Consider the following 18,853-nt stretch of genomic DNA (forward strand, 5'->3'; position numbering starts at 1 on the left):
CCTCTGTCAAAGGTCGCTCTACTAAGCCTTACCAGAAAGGACAATCCAGACAACCTCGCAGGCAAAAGTCGCAAACAACTCCTCAACCAGGTCCAGCATCTGGTTTATGACTCTTTTCTAGAGAGCAGCATTCCGCCTCCACTAATGCATGTACCAGTGGGAGGTCGATTGTGCCACTTCAGTAACATCTGGCAGACAATCACCACAGACCAGTGGGTTCTTGCCATAATCACTCAAGGTTATCTCAACTTTCTTGCCATTCCACCGGACTCCCCACCTCGACTGACGTGGGGAACATCCGACCACTCACCACTCCTGGAACAGGTCTCCCTCCTCCTCCAGTCCAGAGCAATAGAACCAGTGCCTTACTCCCAACAGGGCCTCGGATTCTATTCTCGGTACTTTCTAATCCCAAAAATGTTAGGTAGCGTTCGTCCAATACTAGATCTTCATGCCTTAAACAAGTACCTACAAAGAGAAAAGTTCAAGATAGTAACCTGGGGTTCCCTCCTTCCCCTTCTGAAAAGGGGAGACTGGCTCTGCTCTCTAGACCTCCAGGACGCTTATACACACATCACAATAACTCCGTCTCATCGCAAATTTCTGCTCTCTATATTAATGGTGGGGGTGGAAGGGAAATAGAACCAAAAGGTTACTAAGAACCAAGAGTAACAGATAAGTATGAGGAAAAAAAAAAGTGCAAAACTTGCTGGGCAGACTGGATGGGTCATTTGGTCGTCTTCTGCCGTCATTTCTATGTTTCTATGTCTCTCTCCACTATAATCTATCCAAAATGCAGGTGCTTGACTTATCTTTCACCAGAGTGACTTTACCCGTTTAACCCCCCCTTCTCAAGTCGTTACATTCACTTCATATCCTCTTCCGCATACTGTTCAAGCTTGGAGAAAGTATTTTTTTCACTCCATACACAAACTGTGAAATTTACTGCCAGAGGATGTGGTGAAAACATTTAGCCTAGCTGGGCTTAAAAAGGGTTTAGACAAATTCATGAAGGAAAAGTTCACAAACCATTATTAGCCAGTTAGACTTGGGAAAGCCATTGCTTATCCCTGCTTATCAGCAAGAAGGATCTATTCATATCTATCTAGAAGCGCCTTCTTAATTACAGTAACACTCGACCAAACCTCTATATCCACCAGTTAATCCTGACAAAGCCAAACGTACATCCAAAACTCCTGTCAGTCAATAAGTTTAGCAATACAACAATCATTTTGCTTTTTTGCGAAAGGATAATTATTTTTCTTGGCATAATGCTTATGATGTTGAGTTCCAAAACACAGTGGCACAATAAACTTCTCATGCTGGACAGTTAATGATATGTTTTGTTTTGTTTTATTTTATTTATTTATTTGTTTATTTGTTTTTGTGTACCGATATTCGTGGTAGCTTCACACTGGTTTACATCAAATGTACAGAGTATAACAAAATAAATATAAAAACATTCATAAAATAACCATTAACAACTAAATGAAATATTGAAACTAATCTAAAATGGCATAAAAGAAAAAAAATACATCATAAAAAAACAATAAAATATAATTAAAACAAGTTAAAAACTAAACTAAAAAAAATAATGCCTTCATCGATACTGAACTAGTCACGTAAAAGCTTGCAGGAATAGCCACGTTTTCAGTTTCTTTTTGAAAGTCTGCAAATTCACTTCTAGCATTAATTCTAGTGGTAGTGCGTTCCATAACCTTGGACCTGTAAGGGATAGTGCTCTTTCTCTTACTGTATTTAAATGTGCTAATTTGGGGAACGTGATCATTAAAAGTCCCTTGCCTGCGGAACGCAAGTTTCGCTGTGGAGCATGAAAATGTAAAGCAGAATTAAACCATTCGATTTTTTTGTTAAATATCATTTGTGAATTAAAACTGTCTTAAATTTTATTCTAAAAGTAATCGGCAGCCAGTGCAGTATTTTCTGGTATTTGTTAGAAGTCGTGTAGCGGCGTTCTGGAGTAGTTGAAGCAGGCGGGTGGTAGACGCTGGGAGGCCCATTAACAGGGCATTGCAGTAGTCTATTTTTAGAAAAGATAAGTGCTTGTAAAATTATTCTAAAATCATTGGCATGAAGGAGAGGTTTCAATTTTTTTTAAATAATCATATGTTGCTGAAGCTCTGCAACTATAACAATTTAATTTTTCTGATAATGTTAGGGGTTGTTATATTATCAGAAGGATGAGGGATTTTATTTAAATGAGTCAGAGCCCTGGTCTACATCTTTTCTACTTCACATCCTCTTATTTCTGTAACTTTGCCTATTTACAAAGTAACATTCTAAACTGTTGTTTCCAAATAAGCATACTGTTTTGCCAAACTGCCTTGCCAGTGAGATGTTTAAAAAAAATATATGTTGGGCAAGAATCTAAAATAAAGGTAAAATAAGGTAACAACTCTGCGTTATAGAGGGAAACACTTTGACTTTGCAAAAAACAAAATCAAACAATATTTAACTATCTTGTGTTAGAATATTGCATAATTTGTTTATGGACATATTCTGTACATTTCTTGATGACCAAGAGCTGTGATTTTGAATTCTGTCCTGTTTGCTTATATGATGCATGTCTGAAATTCTTCATGGAAACGAAACAGCCATGGATCATGATATATAGCAGGCATTTTAATGTATTAAACATAATATATGTGTGTAAACATGGAACGTTTGGGATCAAAGGTAACTGTTTTCACATTGTGGTCATTTTGAGAGAAGGAAGAGATTGATTATTCTAAACCAGAAATATTATATTTCTATAACAGAAACTTATATTTTATAGTTAGTGTAGAAGAATGTGCACCTTACCTCACATCAGTATGCCATCTGCATGGTTACATTTTCTAGAAGGGGAACCAGAGTGATTAATAGCTTGGTATTTATTGTAGTTATTCTAAAAGCTAAACTTTCTCCTAAGGTGCAAGTGGTGGCAGTGAAGGTGGAAGAGGTAAGGCAGGAGCCAAGCTTTTCCAGGACTTCCAGATGTTGAGCAGAATCTGGACTCACCCTTGGTGTTTGCAGCTGGACTATATTAGTAAAGAAAACAAGGTAAAGCAGATATTGAATACACTCTTGTCTCAATTGTAAACTTTCAAAAGTAGACATGCCAAATAGTGGGTAGAATTTCAGTGAAATAATGGAAATTTCTGAGACTGTAGTGTAGTAATTTGCCTGCTGTTCTTTTGCCCCGATTATGTTCCTTATATTTCAGTGTTCTCCTAGGATAAGCAAGATGCTAGTCCTCACAGGTGGGTGACATCATCAGAATGAGCCTGCCCAGCATGCCACTGTCCACGCAGGGTCTCTTTTCAGTCTCTTCCTTTCCACAGAGCTTTCATCTCGCGGTGGTGGAGCTTGTGCTTTTTTTTTTTGTGGAAAACATTCCACAAAGTATTTGGGTTTTTTTTCTTCCTGCGCTGGGTCTCTCTCCAGTTCCCGGGTTGTTTTTTGTCTGTTGGTGAGTTTTTCCCTCTATGATATCCGCCGGCCTTCGAGTCTTTGTGGGTCCTTTGCGCCTCATGGCGGCGTTGGGCTTCTGTCTGTGCCCGGACTATGTCCTTAAAGGCTCTGCATGAAGTGTGCATCCTGTGCCTGGGGGCGTCGCAAGATATTCGAGGCTGAGACCTGTGTGCTCAGATGACCCCAAAAGGCCATTGTGCAGGGCTGGACAAGATGGAGAAGGTATTCAGATCGGTAAGTCCATCCTTCCACTCGGCATAGACACTGTCCACTCCCAAGGACCATGGGGAACAGTTTGTCCTCGGTACCACTCCTCCCCCTGGACCTTCAGGCAAGAAGCGTGCCGAGGATCGGCCCATGTCGATCTCCTCCAAGTCGTGGACTTTTAGATCGTCATCTTCGGTGCTGGAGAAAGACCAGGCCGAGCCCTGTGGAAAGTCCCAGAAGCACCATCACCGGTCTTCATCCTCGCATGGTGCCGGACTCGGGTTGGCCACGGCACTTCCTGCTTTTCCCCAAAAAGGCTCCAACAGGAGGAGGTGCACTCCTCCCTTGAGTCCAGTGGCCTGAGGCCATCCACACAGATTCCAGTGTCGGGCACAGACCCTACTCGGCATCCCGAGGAAGGACTGGCCTCACCTCTCCCCTCTCAGCCTGTCCTTTCATTGGAGGCTTTTGAGACAGAGTTTAGAACATTGAGTGTGGTCTGGCGGTGGAATGCACTTTGCGCGACAGGGAGCCAGTGCTCCTGGTGCCGGTGCCACCCTTGGGGCTGGTGCCCACACCGGTTCTGGGTGCATTCACTGATGCTGGTGCCTGCGCTGACACCTGTACTACCCAGGTTGGTACTGTAGTTTGGACAGACGATGTCCTTTTCGGTGTCCACCTAACACAGCTGTTGCCGCATCTCATAATCCCTCAGTGACCCGAAGGAGCCTCCCTCTACGTGGGAGTCTCCTTCGGGGATGAGAACCCATCTGTGCCTTCAGCACTATTAGGGCCTCCCATACCCTGTCCTATGCTGGCCTGGGCTGGTGCTTGGACCCTCTGGTGCCTCGTTACCCGCGAGTGATGCCTCAGCCCTGGGATGCACCTAGCGCTCCCCGGCCTTCCTCACGGGCGGTCTTGGTGAGCTGGAAGGCCCTTATGACCCCTAGAGAGCTGATAACATCCAGTACCTCGTCAGTGGATTCTGATGGTCTTCCTTCAGATCCATCTCCATTGGAGGAGAGTTGTTGATCCCTGCCGGAGGACTTAACCTTCGTGGGGTTCATCTGGGCTGTGGCTGAGGCCATACCCTTCCAGCTCATGACTGAGGAAAATGCCCGCCATAAGATTGTGGAGTTCCTCCAGTTCATGGATGCCCTGAAGGAGATAGTAGCGGTCTCCGTTCATTACATCTTTCAAGAGCTGCTTCTTTGGCTTTGGGATCACCCCCTCTCTGTTGCCCTGGTGAACCAGAAGGCCGATGGGGTGTAACTGGTGTAGCAGGCCTTGGGCTTTCAGAAGTGCCAGCTTACCTACCAGTCTGTGGTGGTGCTGAAGAAGGCAGAGAGGTCAAAGACTCATTCCTCTGCCCCCCTTGACAAGGAGTACATGGCGTGGGATGCTCTGGGTAGGAGAGCGTTTCAGGGCTCCATGCTGGTGGCTGTATCGCCTCCTACCTTTTGTACATGACCCAATATACCCGTAACTTCTGGAAGCAAGTCCAGGATGTTGCAGATGGCCTGGCTCAGCAGCACCAGAGGGCCCTTAAGTCTATTGTCCAGCAGGGCCTCGCGTGTGGGAAGCACGAGGTGCATGCTACCTATGACATGCATGCCTGGTTGTAGCTGCTGGTATTTTGGTGAGGTGTCTCATTTGGCTCTGTGCCTCGAACCTTCATCCTAAAGTTCAAGAGCAGCTGGCAGATTTGCCTTGCACCGAGGATAATCTTTTCGGTGACAAGGTAAAGGATAAGGTCAAGCAGCTGAAGGATCACCATGACACCCTTCAGCAGTTATTGGCCAATGTTTCTGCCTCCCCATCCTCTTCTAAGAGGTCTTTCCGACCAGGGGCCGAGGAGGCTTTCTACAGGCCGAGGAAGTACTACTCTCCTGCTCCCCTCGCTCCCCGCCTGCAGCAGGCAAGCGTAGGGGCAGGTCCCAACAGCAGCAGGGCCCCAAGCCTCAGCCAGCTCCCCATGCTATCACTGCTACATGGTTTTAACGAGCTGCGAGGAAGCATAAGCCACTGATCTCTACCAGTGCTGGAGGACCCACTGGTAGGAGGCTGTCTCCTCCGGTTTTTTGCGGTCCGGGTGCTGTCCATGACTTTGGATCGGTGGGTCCTGCCATCATCCATCACAGGTACAAGCTGAAATTTCCTTGATATTCCAACCGGATTTGCTCTCGTCTTCCTCTGTGGAGTACTATCTCGCATCTGAAACTGCTCCTAGAGGAGCTCTCCGCCCTTCAACAGAACAGGGCAGTGGAGCCTGTTCCCCAGGGGCAGCAGGGATGGAGGTTCTACTCCCGCTACATTTTGATTCCAAAGAAGATCCGGAGCCTCCGTTCCAACCTCGATTTTGCGAGCCTTGAACAGATTTCTAAAAGAAAAGTTCAAGATTGTATCCTGGATGCCTTGATCTCCCTCTTACAGAGAGGGCACCTGGACCTTTACTCCTTCAATCTGAAAGACACCTACACCACATCAAGATCTCCCAAGTCAAGAAGGTAATCTCCATTTTGGTGGTGGCCATCAGCATTTTCAGAACTGCGTGCTCCCGTTCAGCCTGACCTCTGCACCACAGGTCTTCACATAGTGTCTGGCCATGGTCAGGGGCTATTTGCACCAGCGGGGGATCCAGGTCTTTCCATACCTGGATGATTGTCTGGTCAAGAGCAGCACTCAGGCAGGAGCTTTGCAGTCGCTACACTGGACCATTCGGGTTCTGGAGTCCCTTGGGTTCTTGATCAATTACCCAAAGTCCCATCTCCATCCATTGTCACAGCTAGATTTCATAGGGGCCATGTTAGATGCGACGCAGGCAAAGGCTTTTTTGCCCTGCGACGGGGCAGGCGCATTGACCCTGGTGGAGGAAGTCCAGCAGCACCGGATGGTGTCGGCACGGTGTATGCTGCAGCTTCTGGGGCACATGGCCACGACTGTCCTTGTCACTCCCTTTGTGGGTCTACATATGCACCGGCCCCAGTAGCCCCTGTGATCCCAGTGGTGCCAGGCCACCCAAGGTCTTCAAGTCCACATCCAGGTCTCCACCTCTCTCAGTTCTTCCCTGTCTTGGTGGAGGACCTCTTCTAATCTGGAGCAGGGCATATCCTTTCAGGCTTCTCCCTCCCAGATTGTGCTTACCATGGATGCGTCCCATCTGGGTTGCGGGACTCATATGGAAGGCTTCCACACCCAGGGCCTCTGGACCTCCTAAGAAGCTCTGTGTCATTCATTTCTTGGAGCTATGGGCAATCCGGAATGCTCTGTCGGCCTTCCTGTTCGGCTAGCCAACAAGGTGGTCTTCATCTGGACTGACAATCAGATAGCTATGTGGTATATCAACAAGCAGGGGGCACCAGATCCTTCCTCCTCTGTCGGGAGGTGATGCAGATCTGGGCCTGGGTGTTGTCTCAGGGAATGCTGCTCTGAGCCGTGCACTTGGCCGGTGCGGAGGATGCCCTGGCGGACTGGCTGAGCCGAACTTTCAGACCCCACGAGTGGTCCCTGAAGCAGGAGGTGGTGGATCAGATCTTCCATTTCTGGGGGATCCCGGACATGGATCTATTTGCCTCCCCATGCAACAGGAAAGCTCCCCAGGATTGCTCCCTAACAAAGTCGAACGGCCAGCCAGCCACGAACGCATTTGCCCTTCACTGAGGGACAGGCCGCCTGTACATGTATTCTCCACTTCTGTTGGTATCAAAGATACTCTTGAAGCTTCGCCAGGGCAGGGGAGCTATGATCCTCATAGCTCCCCATTGGCCAAGACAGGTTTGGTTCCCTCTCCTGCGGGATCTCTCCCAGCAGGACCCAGTCCATCTGGGAACTGCCCCAGACATGCTCATGCAGAATCAGGGCAGGCTGCGACACTCCAACTTCCTGGCCCTGTCCCTCAGGCCTGGATGCTGAGCAGTTGATCTTGCAGCCTCGTGATCTCTCAAGAGTCCTGGTGGCTTCGAGAGAGCCTTCCACCAGGAAGTCTTATGTTTCAAAATGAAGGAGATTTACCGTCTGGTATCAGCAGAAGGGTCTCGACCCCCTTCTCCTGCCCTGTCCAGCAACTCCTGGATTACCTACTGCACCTCTCAGAGGCTGGGCTTAAAACAAACTCCATTTGGGTACATCTGAGTGCCATAGTGCTTACCACCGGGAGGTGGACAGTTCATCCATCTCGGTACAGCCCATAGTAGGGCGATTAATGCGTGGGTTGCTTGAGCTGCAGCCTCCATTGAGGCCCCCTGGGGTTTCTTGGGACCTTAACATGGTATTGGCCCAGTTGATGAAGCCAATGTTTGAACTGCTGTGCTTCTCTACCCATAAGTATTTGACGTGGAAAGTCATCTTGGTAACAATGACGTCGGCACACGGGGTCAGTGAACTACATGCCTTAGTGACTTATCCGCCCTACACAAGATTCTTCCATGACCGGGTGGTTCTGCGCACGCACCCTAAGTTCCTGCTGAAGGTGATGGCAGATTTCCATCTTAACCTATCCGTCGTCCTGCCTACTTTCTTCCCTAGGCCTCATTCCATCCAAAGGGATAGGGCACTGCACATACTCGATTGTAAAAGGGCCTTAGCCTTCCAACTGGACCAGATGGCAGGCCAGACGGTCCACCCAGCTCTTTGTCTCTTTTGACTCTAATAGGCTGGGAATGGCTGTTGCTAAGCAGACTCTTTCCACCTGGCTAGCCGCCTGCATTTCCTTCTGCTATGTCCAGACGGGACTGCAACTGTGGGGCCACATTACAGCTCATTCTGTTAGAGCCATGGCGATGTCTGTGGCTCACCTGCCTTGCAGGTCCAGTGGGGGAGATCTGCAAGGGCTGCGACATGGAGTTCTCTCCACACCTTCATAGGTGTGGACAGGGATGACCACTGGGATAGAAGATTCGGCCAGTCTGTCCTCAGGGAATTTCAGTTATGAACCCAACTCTTCCTGCCTAGAGCCCCTGGTTTGAGTTCAGGCTGTCCCCGCTGTTACCAACAGCACCTGTGTGGTTGTGCCCGTTGGCGCCTGTTTGCTGTCTGTTGGTCCCATTGTTTCTCGGGGCCAGCCTGTAGCTAGGGATTCACCCACATGTGAGGACTACCATCATGCTTGTCCTAGGAGAAAGCGAAGTTGCTTAACTGTAACAGGTGTTCTCCTAGGACAGCAGGATGTTAGTCCTCAGGAAACCCACCCGCCACCCCGTAGAATTAGGTTCCTATAGTTTATTTTATTTTTTCATAATCTACTTACAAGACTGAAGAGAGACCCCCGCGTGGATAGTGGCATGCTGGGCATGCTCAGAAGTTTTCCGTGCTGGGCTCCATCCTATGATGTCTCCCACATGTGAGGACTAACAACCTGCTGTTCTCGGAGAACACCTGTTACAGGTAAGTAACTTCGCTTAATTTCACATTATTAAAATGTAATTTGAAATGATGTACTAAGTGACTAAACAGATGTTAAATGTTTCAATATAGATGATGATGCTTAATGTTCTAAAATAAAATGTTTTTTGTAAGGACATCAAATGTGTTTTGCAGGGTTACTTTGATGAAGACAGTATGGATGAGTTCATAGCTTCAGATTCTGAGGAAACGTCAATGAGTTTAAGCTCGGAAGAAGAATCTAAGTAAATTGCAATTCAATAATATAACTATGTATTAATTTCATTAGCAATGTCTTCTAAAATTGGTGACTGTATAGCCAAACATTAATTAGGATGTGTCCAAACTCAGATTTTGGTATGATCTCTGAGCAAATACCTCATGGTTCTCTATTCCTTTTTGTAACCTCAGTGTTCTTGCCACCATAACTAGAAACATCTGCCATTCTAATCTAAGGATCAGTTCCTGCTTTCAGTGGACCCTTCTTCCCCTCTCTCACCCTTATCGACATTACAAGTCAGCAGCAAAAGCCCTCATCCTATCTCTTCACACTATTTGAAGAATTGAAGTCTATTTACATGTGCATCCCTTGACTGCTTGGTGGTTATCTTACCTGGACCAAATACAGTATCTAGAAGCATTCTGCTTTAAACCTGGCCTAGTACAGACAGGGATGCTGTTAAATATTAAATCTGTTCTTTCCCTTCCTGCCAAACCTACTTGTTTTCATCCTATCTAGCTATTGTTGTATGGGAAACATTCTTAGATGTCCCATGTGGCAGTTCTTCCTCTCCATGTGTAGGTCAAGTAGTATTGTAATTTGTCCTTCCACTTGCAGATTTCGTTACCTCTTACATTATCAGCTTTTGCACTAATTCACTCAGCAGCATAGAGAAGCACGTAAAGTGTCAGTGTAGAAGATGCTTTCGGTATCTCACCTCTGCCCACAGTTGAGAGTATTGAGTTTGTAACCCCAGATACTCTGTTTTGTTTGAGGCAGTGGATGCAAAACTAGTATCTGACTTCAAGAACATGTGGGACAAGCACAGTGGAAGATTCTGTGGTGAAAGTGATCATCATATATGTAAGGGATTGAATAGGAAGAGAAATTGGGTAGACTAGAATTGTGATTGATATTTACCATCATATTCTATTTCTAAGAGACATCTGAACTAGATACAGTCAGAGAAAAGTAGAGCAGTGACAGAGCATTTATCTTGCTTCTGTTATCTACAGTCGAAATTTTAAATGGGGACTCTATTACCTTTGAAGTGCTCCATTCATGATTACATAGAAACATAGAAATGACGGCAGAAGAAGACCAATTGGTCCGCCCAGCAAGACTGGATGGACCAGATTAGATTTGTTGGCGCTTGATTACTGTAATTTTATGCTGTGATTATTTGTTTTAGTAGCAGTATATACAATTTTCAAAAGCATGAGCTTTTGAAAATTGGTTCTTTTTCATAGAGCTGAATTGTGAAAAGATTTTTTATGCATAAATGCACTTTTGAAAATTACAATATAAGCTACCTTTATGAGCCTAACTACTTTGAAAATTACCTCAGTTTGTAAGCAATATGAGCAACAAATTGTGACAACTCCTTGAGATTTTGCTTTCTGTAGTTCACGCTGTGGCAGGGCATTCTCACGCGTTGGCTGTAATGTCCGGTAAATGTTTTGTTTTATTTCCAGGAAAAAAAACTCCAAAGGGAAAAAAAAGAAGAAAGAGAGCAGCTCCAGTGAGAGTGGCAGTGATAATGACGTCGAAGTGATCAAAGTCTGGAATTCCAGGTCCAGAGGAGGTGGCGATGGAAATACTGAAGAAGTTCCAAATAATACTATTCCAAAAGCAGAAGAAAGTGAGTCTCAAAATGCAAGCAAAATGTGAAATAACCTATTGACAAGAAGAGAAAAAGCCCATCTCTTTTCTAAATGTTGATTCTGGTTAAGAGCTTAATATTAGGTCACATGAGGTGCTTTATGAAGGCAGTTTTCAAAAGCCATTTACCCGTAAATGTTTTTTTTTTCCACCCGCATAAGTCATCATTCTGAAAACTGCACCCTCCCCCCAGTATTTTATTTATTTATGCTTTTAATATACCGTCGTCCCAACAGAAGATCACAACGCTTCACATAAATTGCATTTGATTACATTGTATAATATTGTATGAAAGGTTCATATTTAAAGTAATTGTATCTATTTTAATACTATTGAATAATCAAAACATTCAAATTCAGACATCCAGTAGGTAAAAGCATGCATACTGTTTCTCCAAGGATGAGCAGATGGCAGTTCTCACACATGGGTGACAACATCCAATGGGGCCCGGCACAGAAAACTTATGTCCAAGTCTCTTGTACTTTGACTGAGCCTCTCTGATAATGCTCAGCATACATTATTTATTTATTTATTTATTTATTTAAAGTTTCTTTTATACCGATGACCGTTTACACATCGCATCGGTTTACAGTTAAAAAGGAACAAATGGGCAGAACCCTTACATATAACATTGAAAAAACAGGTTAACTTTTGGGCAGGGCCCTTACATGTAACTGAGAACAAGGTGGTTAAAAGTGGGATAGGGTATAGAGCTGACTATGACGAGAGCGTCCGTGATATCAATAAATAGATACAGCAAAATCAGCAAAATCACAACTATTTACAAAAGCTAATTACATAAGTAGCCGAGTCAAAGTACAAAATCGATGGGCATGAGACGTATTCCGAGAAATAGATTCCTAGTCATGTAGCAAATTCTTAGTTACTCAAATTTTTAGTTAAACAGTGGGGGTTTATGTAATGGCAGGTGATGTGTGGTAAGCTTGCTGGAAGAGCCATGTTTTCAGTTTTTTCTTGAAAGTGGGTGTGTATGTTTCCAGGCGTATATCGGGAGGCAGGGAGTTCCATATGGAGGGGCCAGCGAGAGAGAAAGCTCTGCTTATGGTAGATGATAATTTGAAAGATTTGATGGGTTGGGCACGTAGGGTTCCTTGGAGGGCTGTACGTGTGGGTCTATTCGAGGTACGGGGGAGGAGTGGGGGGTTAATCCAATTGAGGTTAGAGTTCAACAGACTTCCATGCAGGGTGTCGTCCCCCCCCCCCCACGGAGCCTTATGTATCATGGCAAATGGAGTCTCTCTATTGAACTTCCCTAGTTTGTTTCTCTTCTTGTTTTACAAGTATTTTTTTGAAACAGGATTGTGTGGCCGATGCGTGGTCCTCCTCTATTCTCCCCTTATCGTCATTAGCTAAGACCTTTTGATGTTTTTGGGTACGTTCATTTCGTAGTTTATTTCCAGGGCGGCAGTGATCTCTGTGCCTGCTGGCCATTGAGAACCACTGCCATCATTTTTGACATTACATCTTTTATTTCGTGACATGTCTGCATCCAGGTTTATGTGGTGCCCTCTGTGCGCGAGGACCATGCCTATCATGGACTCCCTTGATAGATATATCTTCTGCCTGGGGGCATTGCACAACATCTAAGGTTGCAGGAAGTGTGCCAGGATGACCCCAAAAAGGCATAAGATCTGGCTCGACAAGATGGAACGACTCTTTGGGCTGGCTAAGACCGATGCATCGGGAGGCATAGGCATCAAGTGACCTCAAAGCCACACCGATGGTCACAGAATCATAGACATCAGCAGGGCTGTCTGTTCAATCAGTGACAACTGCTTCCAGGGTCGCCGGGACAGACCATCATCTGCCTCTTCCAGGTCAATGACATTGTGTTCATCTTCGGCCTCCGCACCGAGAAAGGACTGATCTGAGCATTGAGGAAAGCCAAAGAAGCATTGGTTCCCATTGATGCATTGTGCCAAGCACGGGGATGCATCAGCTTCATCTCTGAAGCCCCCGAAGTGTCCCTGTAGTGAGGAGCACCAGAGGTTCGCCATGGTTTCCACCAGTCTCAGTGCCTGCTACCAATCTTCCTCTCAATTTCAAAGAGAATCTGGCTAAACCTCCTGGGTCTATCAGTCTTGGCATCGGTGCTCTGGAGGCGTGTGTGCAGCTGCCGTCAGGGCACCGATGGCAGCAGAGCTGGCACCCCTCCTTAAGCTGCTGCTGGAATCCCTATACACATACTCATTGGCATGTTAATGACACAGTCACCTGTGTTGCTTCCCGGGGCATCGGAGCCACCATTGGCTTGTTCCGGTTTCTCGAAAAGGAAGCTTCCCCAGTGACGAGGCCAACACCAGAGCTCAAGCCCCCATGGGCAGTTGAGTCTGTTCCTATACCACTGGCTGGAGTCTGAGCACCAAGGGACCCATCCCCTGAATTCTACAGTGAGGAGAAAGGCCCTCATGACCCTTGGGAGGATGATGCCTCTGATGTTTCCGATGACATGCCGGATGGTCTCCTCTCAGAGCAGTCTCTGCCCGATGACAGAAAAGTCTCCACTGGAAGATCTCTGCCTTCACAGTTTTTGTCAGGGTGATTCATGATGGAAGCCATCCCATTTTAATTACAGAGTAGGATACCTGGCACAAGATGCTGGGTATTCTCCATTATGTGGAGTTGCCTAAGGTGATCGTGGCAGTCCCAGTACATGAGATCCCTGTGAAGTTACTGAGGAGAAATGGGAGCACTCCCTCTCAGTGCCCCTCTTGATAGAAAGGCAAATGAGCTTTATCTCATCCAGAAGGTTCTTGGATTCAACAAGCGTCCGCTACTGCACCAATCAGTAATGGTAGAATCCCCTCTCAAGAAAGCCAAGCACACTTGGATTCATTTTTCAGTGCCCCCCTCCCGGGATGGATCAGAGCACCATGGATGCTCTTGAGTGGAAAATGTTTGTGTGCTATGCCCATCACCTGCATAGCGACTTGTCAGCGCTTCATGGGCCAATATATATGGGACATCCTGAAACAAGTGCAGGAGGTAGCCGAGCAACTGCCTCAGCAGCAGCAAGACACTCTCCAATTGCTAGTGCATAGGGATCTGGATTGCAGAAAACACGCGTTAAGTCAACCTTTGATTTTTCTGAGACAGCATAGTGCCTTTGCCGCAAGGATCTGCACCCATAGACTTGCATGGTTGTGGTTTTCTGTAAGGAAGTGCAGGAGCAACTTGCTGATGTGCCAGTCTGAGGAGAGAATCTCTTCAAAGATAACGTGAAGGACACTCTGGCCCAAATGTGGGACCACCTTGTAACACTCCAGCAGCTCACTGCTGGCATCCCGAACTCGTCATCCTTTTCCAGAAGGTCCTCGAGGTCTGGCCACAGGAAGTCTTTCTTCCACCAGAGGAGATACTATCTTCTACTGCCTCGACCCTGTCAACAATAGCAGGCAACAGAGGGCCACAAAGCCCCAGCTAGCGCCTCTGTCAACTCCAGGGATGGGGTTATGATTGGATCACAGGGATCATAGCCACATCCTCCCTATCTGAGGTGTGATGGTCAAGGGGAGGCTGTGCTTCTATGCAAACTGGTGGCCCAGTGTAACATCAGACCTGTGTGTGCTTATCATTATCCGCGGAGGGTACAAATTAAACCTATTGAGTACTCTGCCTGATTGCCTCCCCAAGTTCTTTCTGGGGGCTGGTAGCAAATCAGGAGGTGCTTCTCATGGAGCTTGCCTCCCTCTGAATAGTCAGAGCAGTCGAGCCTGTTCTACCCCAGTACGTCCTGATTCCAAAGAAAACAGGGACTCCATCCCATCCTATTCCTAAGGGCCTTTAACAAGTTTCTAAGAAAAGAAACATGCACCTTGAATACCTTTCTTTAAAAAAAAAAAAAGGGGACTGGCTATTAGAGATGGGTTTAGTTATTCTGGGTCGGGTCGGGTTTCAGTTCGGGCGCTTCGCGGGAAAACTCGTTTTCCCACGGATCGTTTTCCGGCAAAAACTAAGCTGAAACCCGAACCCGGAAAAACAAATCAACAAAAAAAAATCCGAATCGGGGAAAAAAAACCCCACCTCGATCCTTCAGATTTACTGTATTACAATCCCCCCACCATACCGATTCTTCCCCAAGACTTACTAAAAGCCCTAGTGGTCCAGCGGGGTCCCGTGAGCGATCTCCCTCTGGACCGTCGGGCTATCGGGCCTGCTACGAATCAAAATGGCACCGATGGCCCTTTGCCCTTACGATGTCACAGGGGCTACCGGTGCCATTGGTCACCCACGTCACATGGTAGGAGCAATGGATGGATGGCGCCATCTTGTGCTCCTACCATGTGACAGGGGCTAACCAATGGCACCGGTAGCCCCTGTGACATCGTAAGGACAAAGGGCCATCGGTGCCATTTTGAATACTGGCAGCCGACGGCGCAAGTGCAGGAGATCGCCCCAGGACCCCCGCTGGACCACCAGGGACTTCTGGCAAGACCCCAAGACTTTTGCCTTACAGTCCCCAAGACTTGCCAAAAGTCCCTGGTGGTCCAGCAGGGGTCCTGGAGCGATCTGCTGCACTCGCGCCGTTGGCTGCCAGTATTCAAAATGGCACCAATAGCCTTTGCCCTTACAATGTCACAGAGGCTACCGGTGCCATTGGTCGGCCCTGTGACATCATTCGGGGAGGAATCGGGATGGTGGGGGGGATTGTAATACAGTAAATTTTAAGGGTTGGGGTAGTTTTTTTTTTTTTTTTTTTAAATAAATGTCCACACACCCCCCCCCCCCCCCCCCCGCACAAACCTGAAAAACGAATTTTCTCTGAACCACCACGAATTAGGCAATTTAGTTGAAATTGCCTAATTTGTGATAAACGAATGCACATCTCTACTGGCTATGCTCCCTCAATCTGAAGGATACATATGTTCAAATCAAGATCTCAACCAGCCACCAGAAGTATCTCCGATTCATAGTGGGAAAACCACACTTCCGGTACAGTGTTCTGCCATTTGGGCTAGCATCAGCCACATGCATCTTCACAAAATGCTTAGCTGTGGGGATGGCACACCTTTGCAGTTTGGGAGTACGTTTCCCCTATCTGGACGATTGGCTGGTCAAGAGCATCTCTCAGGCAGGGGCCAAAGAGTCCGTGAACTCAATCATTATTAACTACCCTAAGTCCCATCTTAGTCCTGCTAGACACAGCTCAGGCCAAGGGCTTCCTGTGGACCATCACAGCAGAGATTCAAGCAAGCCAGCAAGTTTCAGCATTGTGCATGTTGAGACTGTTGGGCCATATGGCCACAACATTACATGTCACTCTCTTGGCACATGCGGAGAACCCAAGAGGTCCTAAGGTCCCGGTGACGCCAAGCAGGATCTACAAGACGGCATCCGAGTCACCCTGCCCCTCCGGGATTCTTTGTGATGGGGAAATTCCAATCTGGAATGGTGGTATCCTTCCAAAGTACTCGGGTGCTAACCATGGATGCATCTACCCTGGGCTGGGAGTTCATGTCAGTGGGCTCAGCGATTGTTCCCAACCAGCCTTGGAGTCTCAGAGAGTTGAAGAGCAGCAGCTTGGAACGTCTCATATTTGAGCATCTTCTGCAGCCTCAAGTCTCCTCAGCTCCTGCAGGAGAGTCAGGCTGAGGCAGAAGGACATCACCCAGGCCAGGAGTAATACAAGTGCTCGGCCACTCAGTTACTGCAGGAGGGTCAGGTCAGGAGTGGTACACATGGTCGGGCCACAGCAGGCCAGGCCGGGAGTCGGGCATTGGCGGCGCAGGACGTTACCCTCATTGCAGTGCGCTCCTTTCATGCTGTGAGTGGAAGAAGGCCAGCTGGGGGTATCAGCTGAAGCTTCACTTTTCAGTAAACAGCAGACATGGCTGAGTCCATGCAGGAACATAGTTTGCGTTCCTAGGCCACCTATGAAACAGCTGCGATGGTGATCCCCACAGGGGGGAGGGATGGACTAAGTTTCAACGGAGCAGAAAGGCCAAGCAGCAGGGTGGTGGAGGCAGCGAGGAGCATGTTGGTGCGAGGCAAGGAATCTGCGCAGAGGTGACCCAAGAGAACGGTGTAGAAAGCACGCAGGGACAAGTCGATGGCTTACAGACTCAGCACATGGCAAGAGTTTCAAGGCATGCAATGGCAAAAGCGGTATATGGCCAGCAACAGGACACTCCCCGTTGGGGCAATGGTTTCTTTGAAACTACGCCAAAGCCCCCACAGGAGCCCACAGCCGAAGGCTCAAAAAAACAAACCGGAAACTGATCCAATATTGCAGTAGCGACCAAAACAAGAGGATCAGTCAACACCAGGAGTTCTTTATTCTGCACAAAACATCATAAAAAGCCCGACTCAGGCCGAGTTTCGCTCTTTGAGCTGCTTCAGGGGCTAACGGAACAAAACAAATATAATCACATATAAAAACATGTAAATGTGAATAAAAACATATACACCAAACATAGATAATGAAATTATATAAAATATATGAAATCAAAAACACACATACTTATTAACGCCAGACAACACTTAATGGCAAATATTGTAACATGGTCTAATCAATTAACTTAAATAGCTAAAAAAAACATCATTCCTTATATAAACGTATCTTTGTTTAAAAAAATTAATAAAATATGTATGATTCCATTGCCTATATCTGTATCTATATATAAATCCATATATAATTAAATAACTATGAAGTACCTATTACGTGTAATACCAGTGGTTTGTCTCCATACAGCAGTTCAGCCTCTTTAGAAATGTTTAAACTATTGCCTTCAAGACAAACAGTAAGGAATATTGTAACAAATTAAAACCACTTACTGAAACAAAGTAACACATCTTAGAACAATGTATCACATGGATGTCTACCTAAAGTTGAAAAAGCAGTGCTCTAAAACAACCTCTAAAACATTAAAAAAGACAAATTAATAAGGTGCTGACATGCAGACAGAGACTTAATTAAAACAAAGGTTACTAAAACTCAAAAGTGAAGACATAAAATATATAAACAATTAGCGACTTAAAAGTAATTAAAACCGTTGCTTGAGCCATAACAATGCCGTCATGCTGAATTTAACCCGCTGCACTTTAAATGCTAGTGCACTAAAAATCCAACATAAAAAATAACTTAAAAAATAAATATGGCATAAAGGAATATTTATTTTATTTATTTGCAGCTTTTATATACCGACATTCGTTTAGTAACATCACATCAGTTTACAATTAACATAACATAAATTGAGCCAGATCATTTGTAAATAGAAGCATGGAAAACTATCATACTGAATTTAAAAAAACCGCTGTCATGCTGAATTTAAAGCACCCTCTCGCTGAATTTAAAAACGCACCACCACCATTTAAATGTCGGCGCAAACACTTCAGCGACTAATTCCGTTTCATCTGGACAGGAATTCAGCCGAATTGATACCAGCCAGACTCTGCCTGAGTCAGGCTTTTTATGATGTTTTGTGAAGAATAAAGATCTCCTGGTGTTCACTGATCCTCTTGTCTTGGTCACAGCCTAAGACTGGCAGGTTGCAGGTCAGTGCCAAGTACCCCTTCCCCCTCGGTGGGGGCTATTTGTTTTATTTATTTTATTTGGGATTTTTATATACCGAACACATTGTATACACTTCACATCGGTTTACATCATATTTGGGGACAGTCTTTAATGACTATGTCCAAAAAGAAAAACGTTAAAATAAATAAGCCTATGAATACTAAAAACTCATAAAATAGTCAATACTTAATTTTTACAAAATATTAAAATATATAAAATTCATCAAGTATCATGCTACTGGTAAAATAGGGTTTATAATGCTAGTAAACATTTTTATCATAATCTAAATTCCCAGGCAGAGTCGCTAAAACGATGTCATTCTGCATTATTAAAAGCCTGCGAGAACAACCATGTTTTTAGCTGTTCTTAAAAAGTTG

General features: G+C 45.9%; 1 protein-coding gene across 4 annotated transcripts in view; it reads left to right on the forward strand.

Annotated features, from left to right (window-relative positions):
- The window catches only part of ATRX (ATRX chromatin remodeler), a 327,972-nt gene that overhangs the window by 235,284 nt on the left and 73,835 nt on the right, over window positions 1–18,853 (forward strand). For all 4 annotated transcript variants that reach the window (XM_029607651.1, XM_029607652.1, XM_029607653.1 and 1 more), the window contains 3 exons: window positions 2,933–3,063; window positions 9,217–9,305; window positions 10,756–10,922. In XM_029607651.1, the coding sequence (XP_029463511.1) occupies window positions 2,933–3,063; window positions 9,217–9,305; window positions 10,756–10,922 (387 nt within the window). The remainder of the gene's footprint in view (window positions 1–2,932; window positions 3,064–9,216; window positions 9,306–10,755; window positions 10,923–18,853) is intronic.

Source organism: Rhinatrema bivittatum, chromosome 6, assembly GCF_901001135.1.
Source record: "Rhinatrema bivittatum chromosome 6, aRhiBiv1.1, whole genome shotgun sequence".
Lineage (NCBI taxonomy): Eukaryota > Metazoa > Chordata > Amphibia > Gymnophiona > Rhinatrematidae > Rhinatrema > Rhinatrema bivittatum.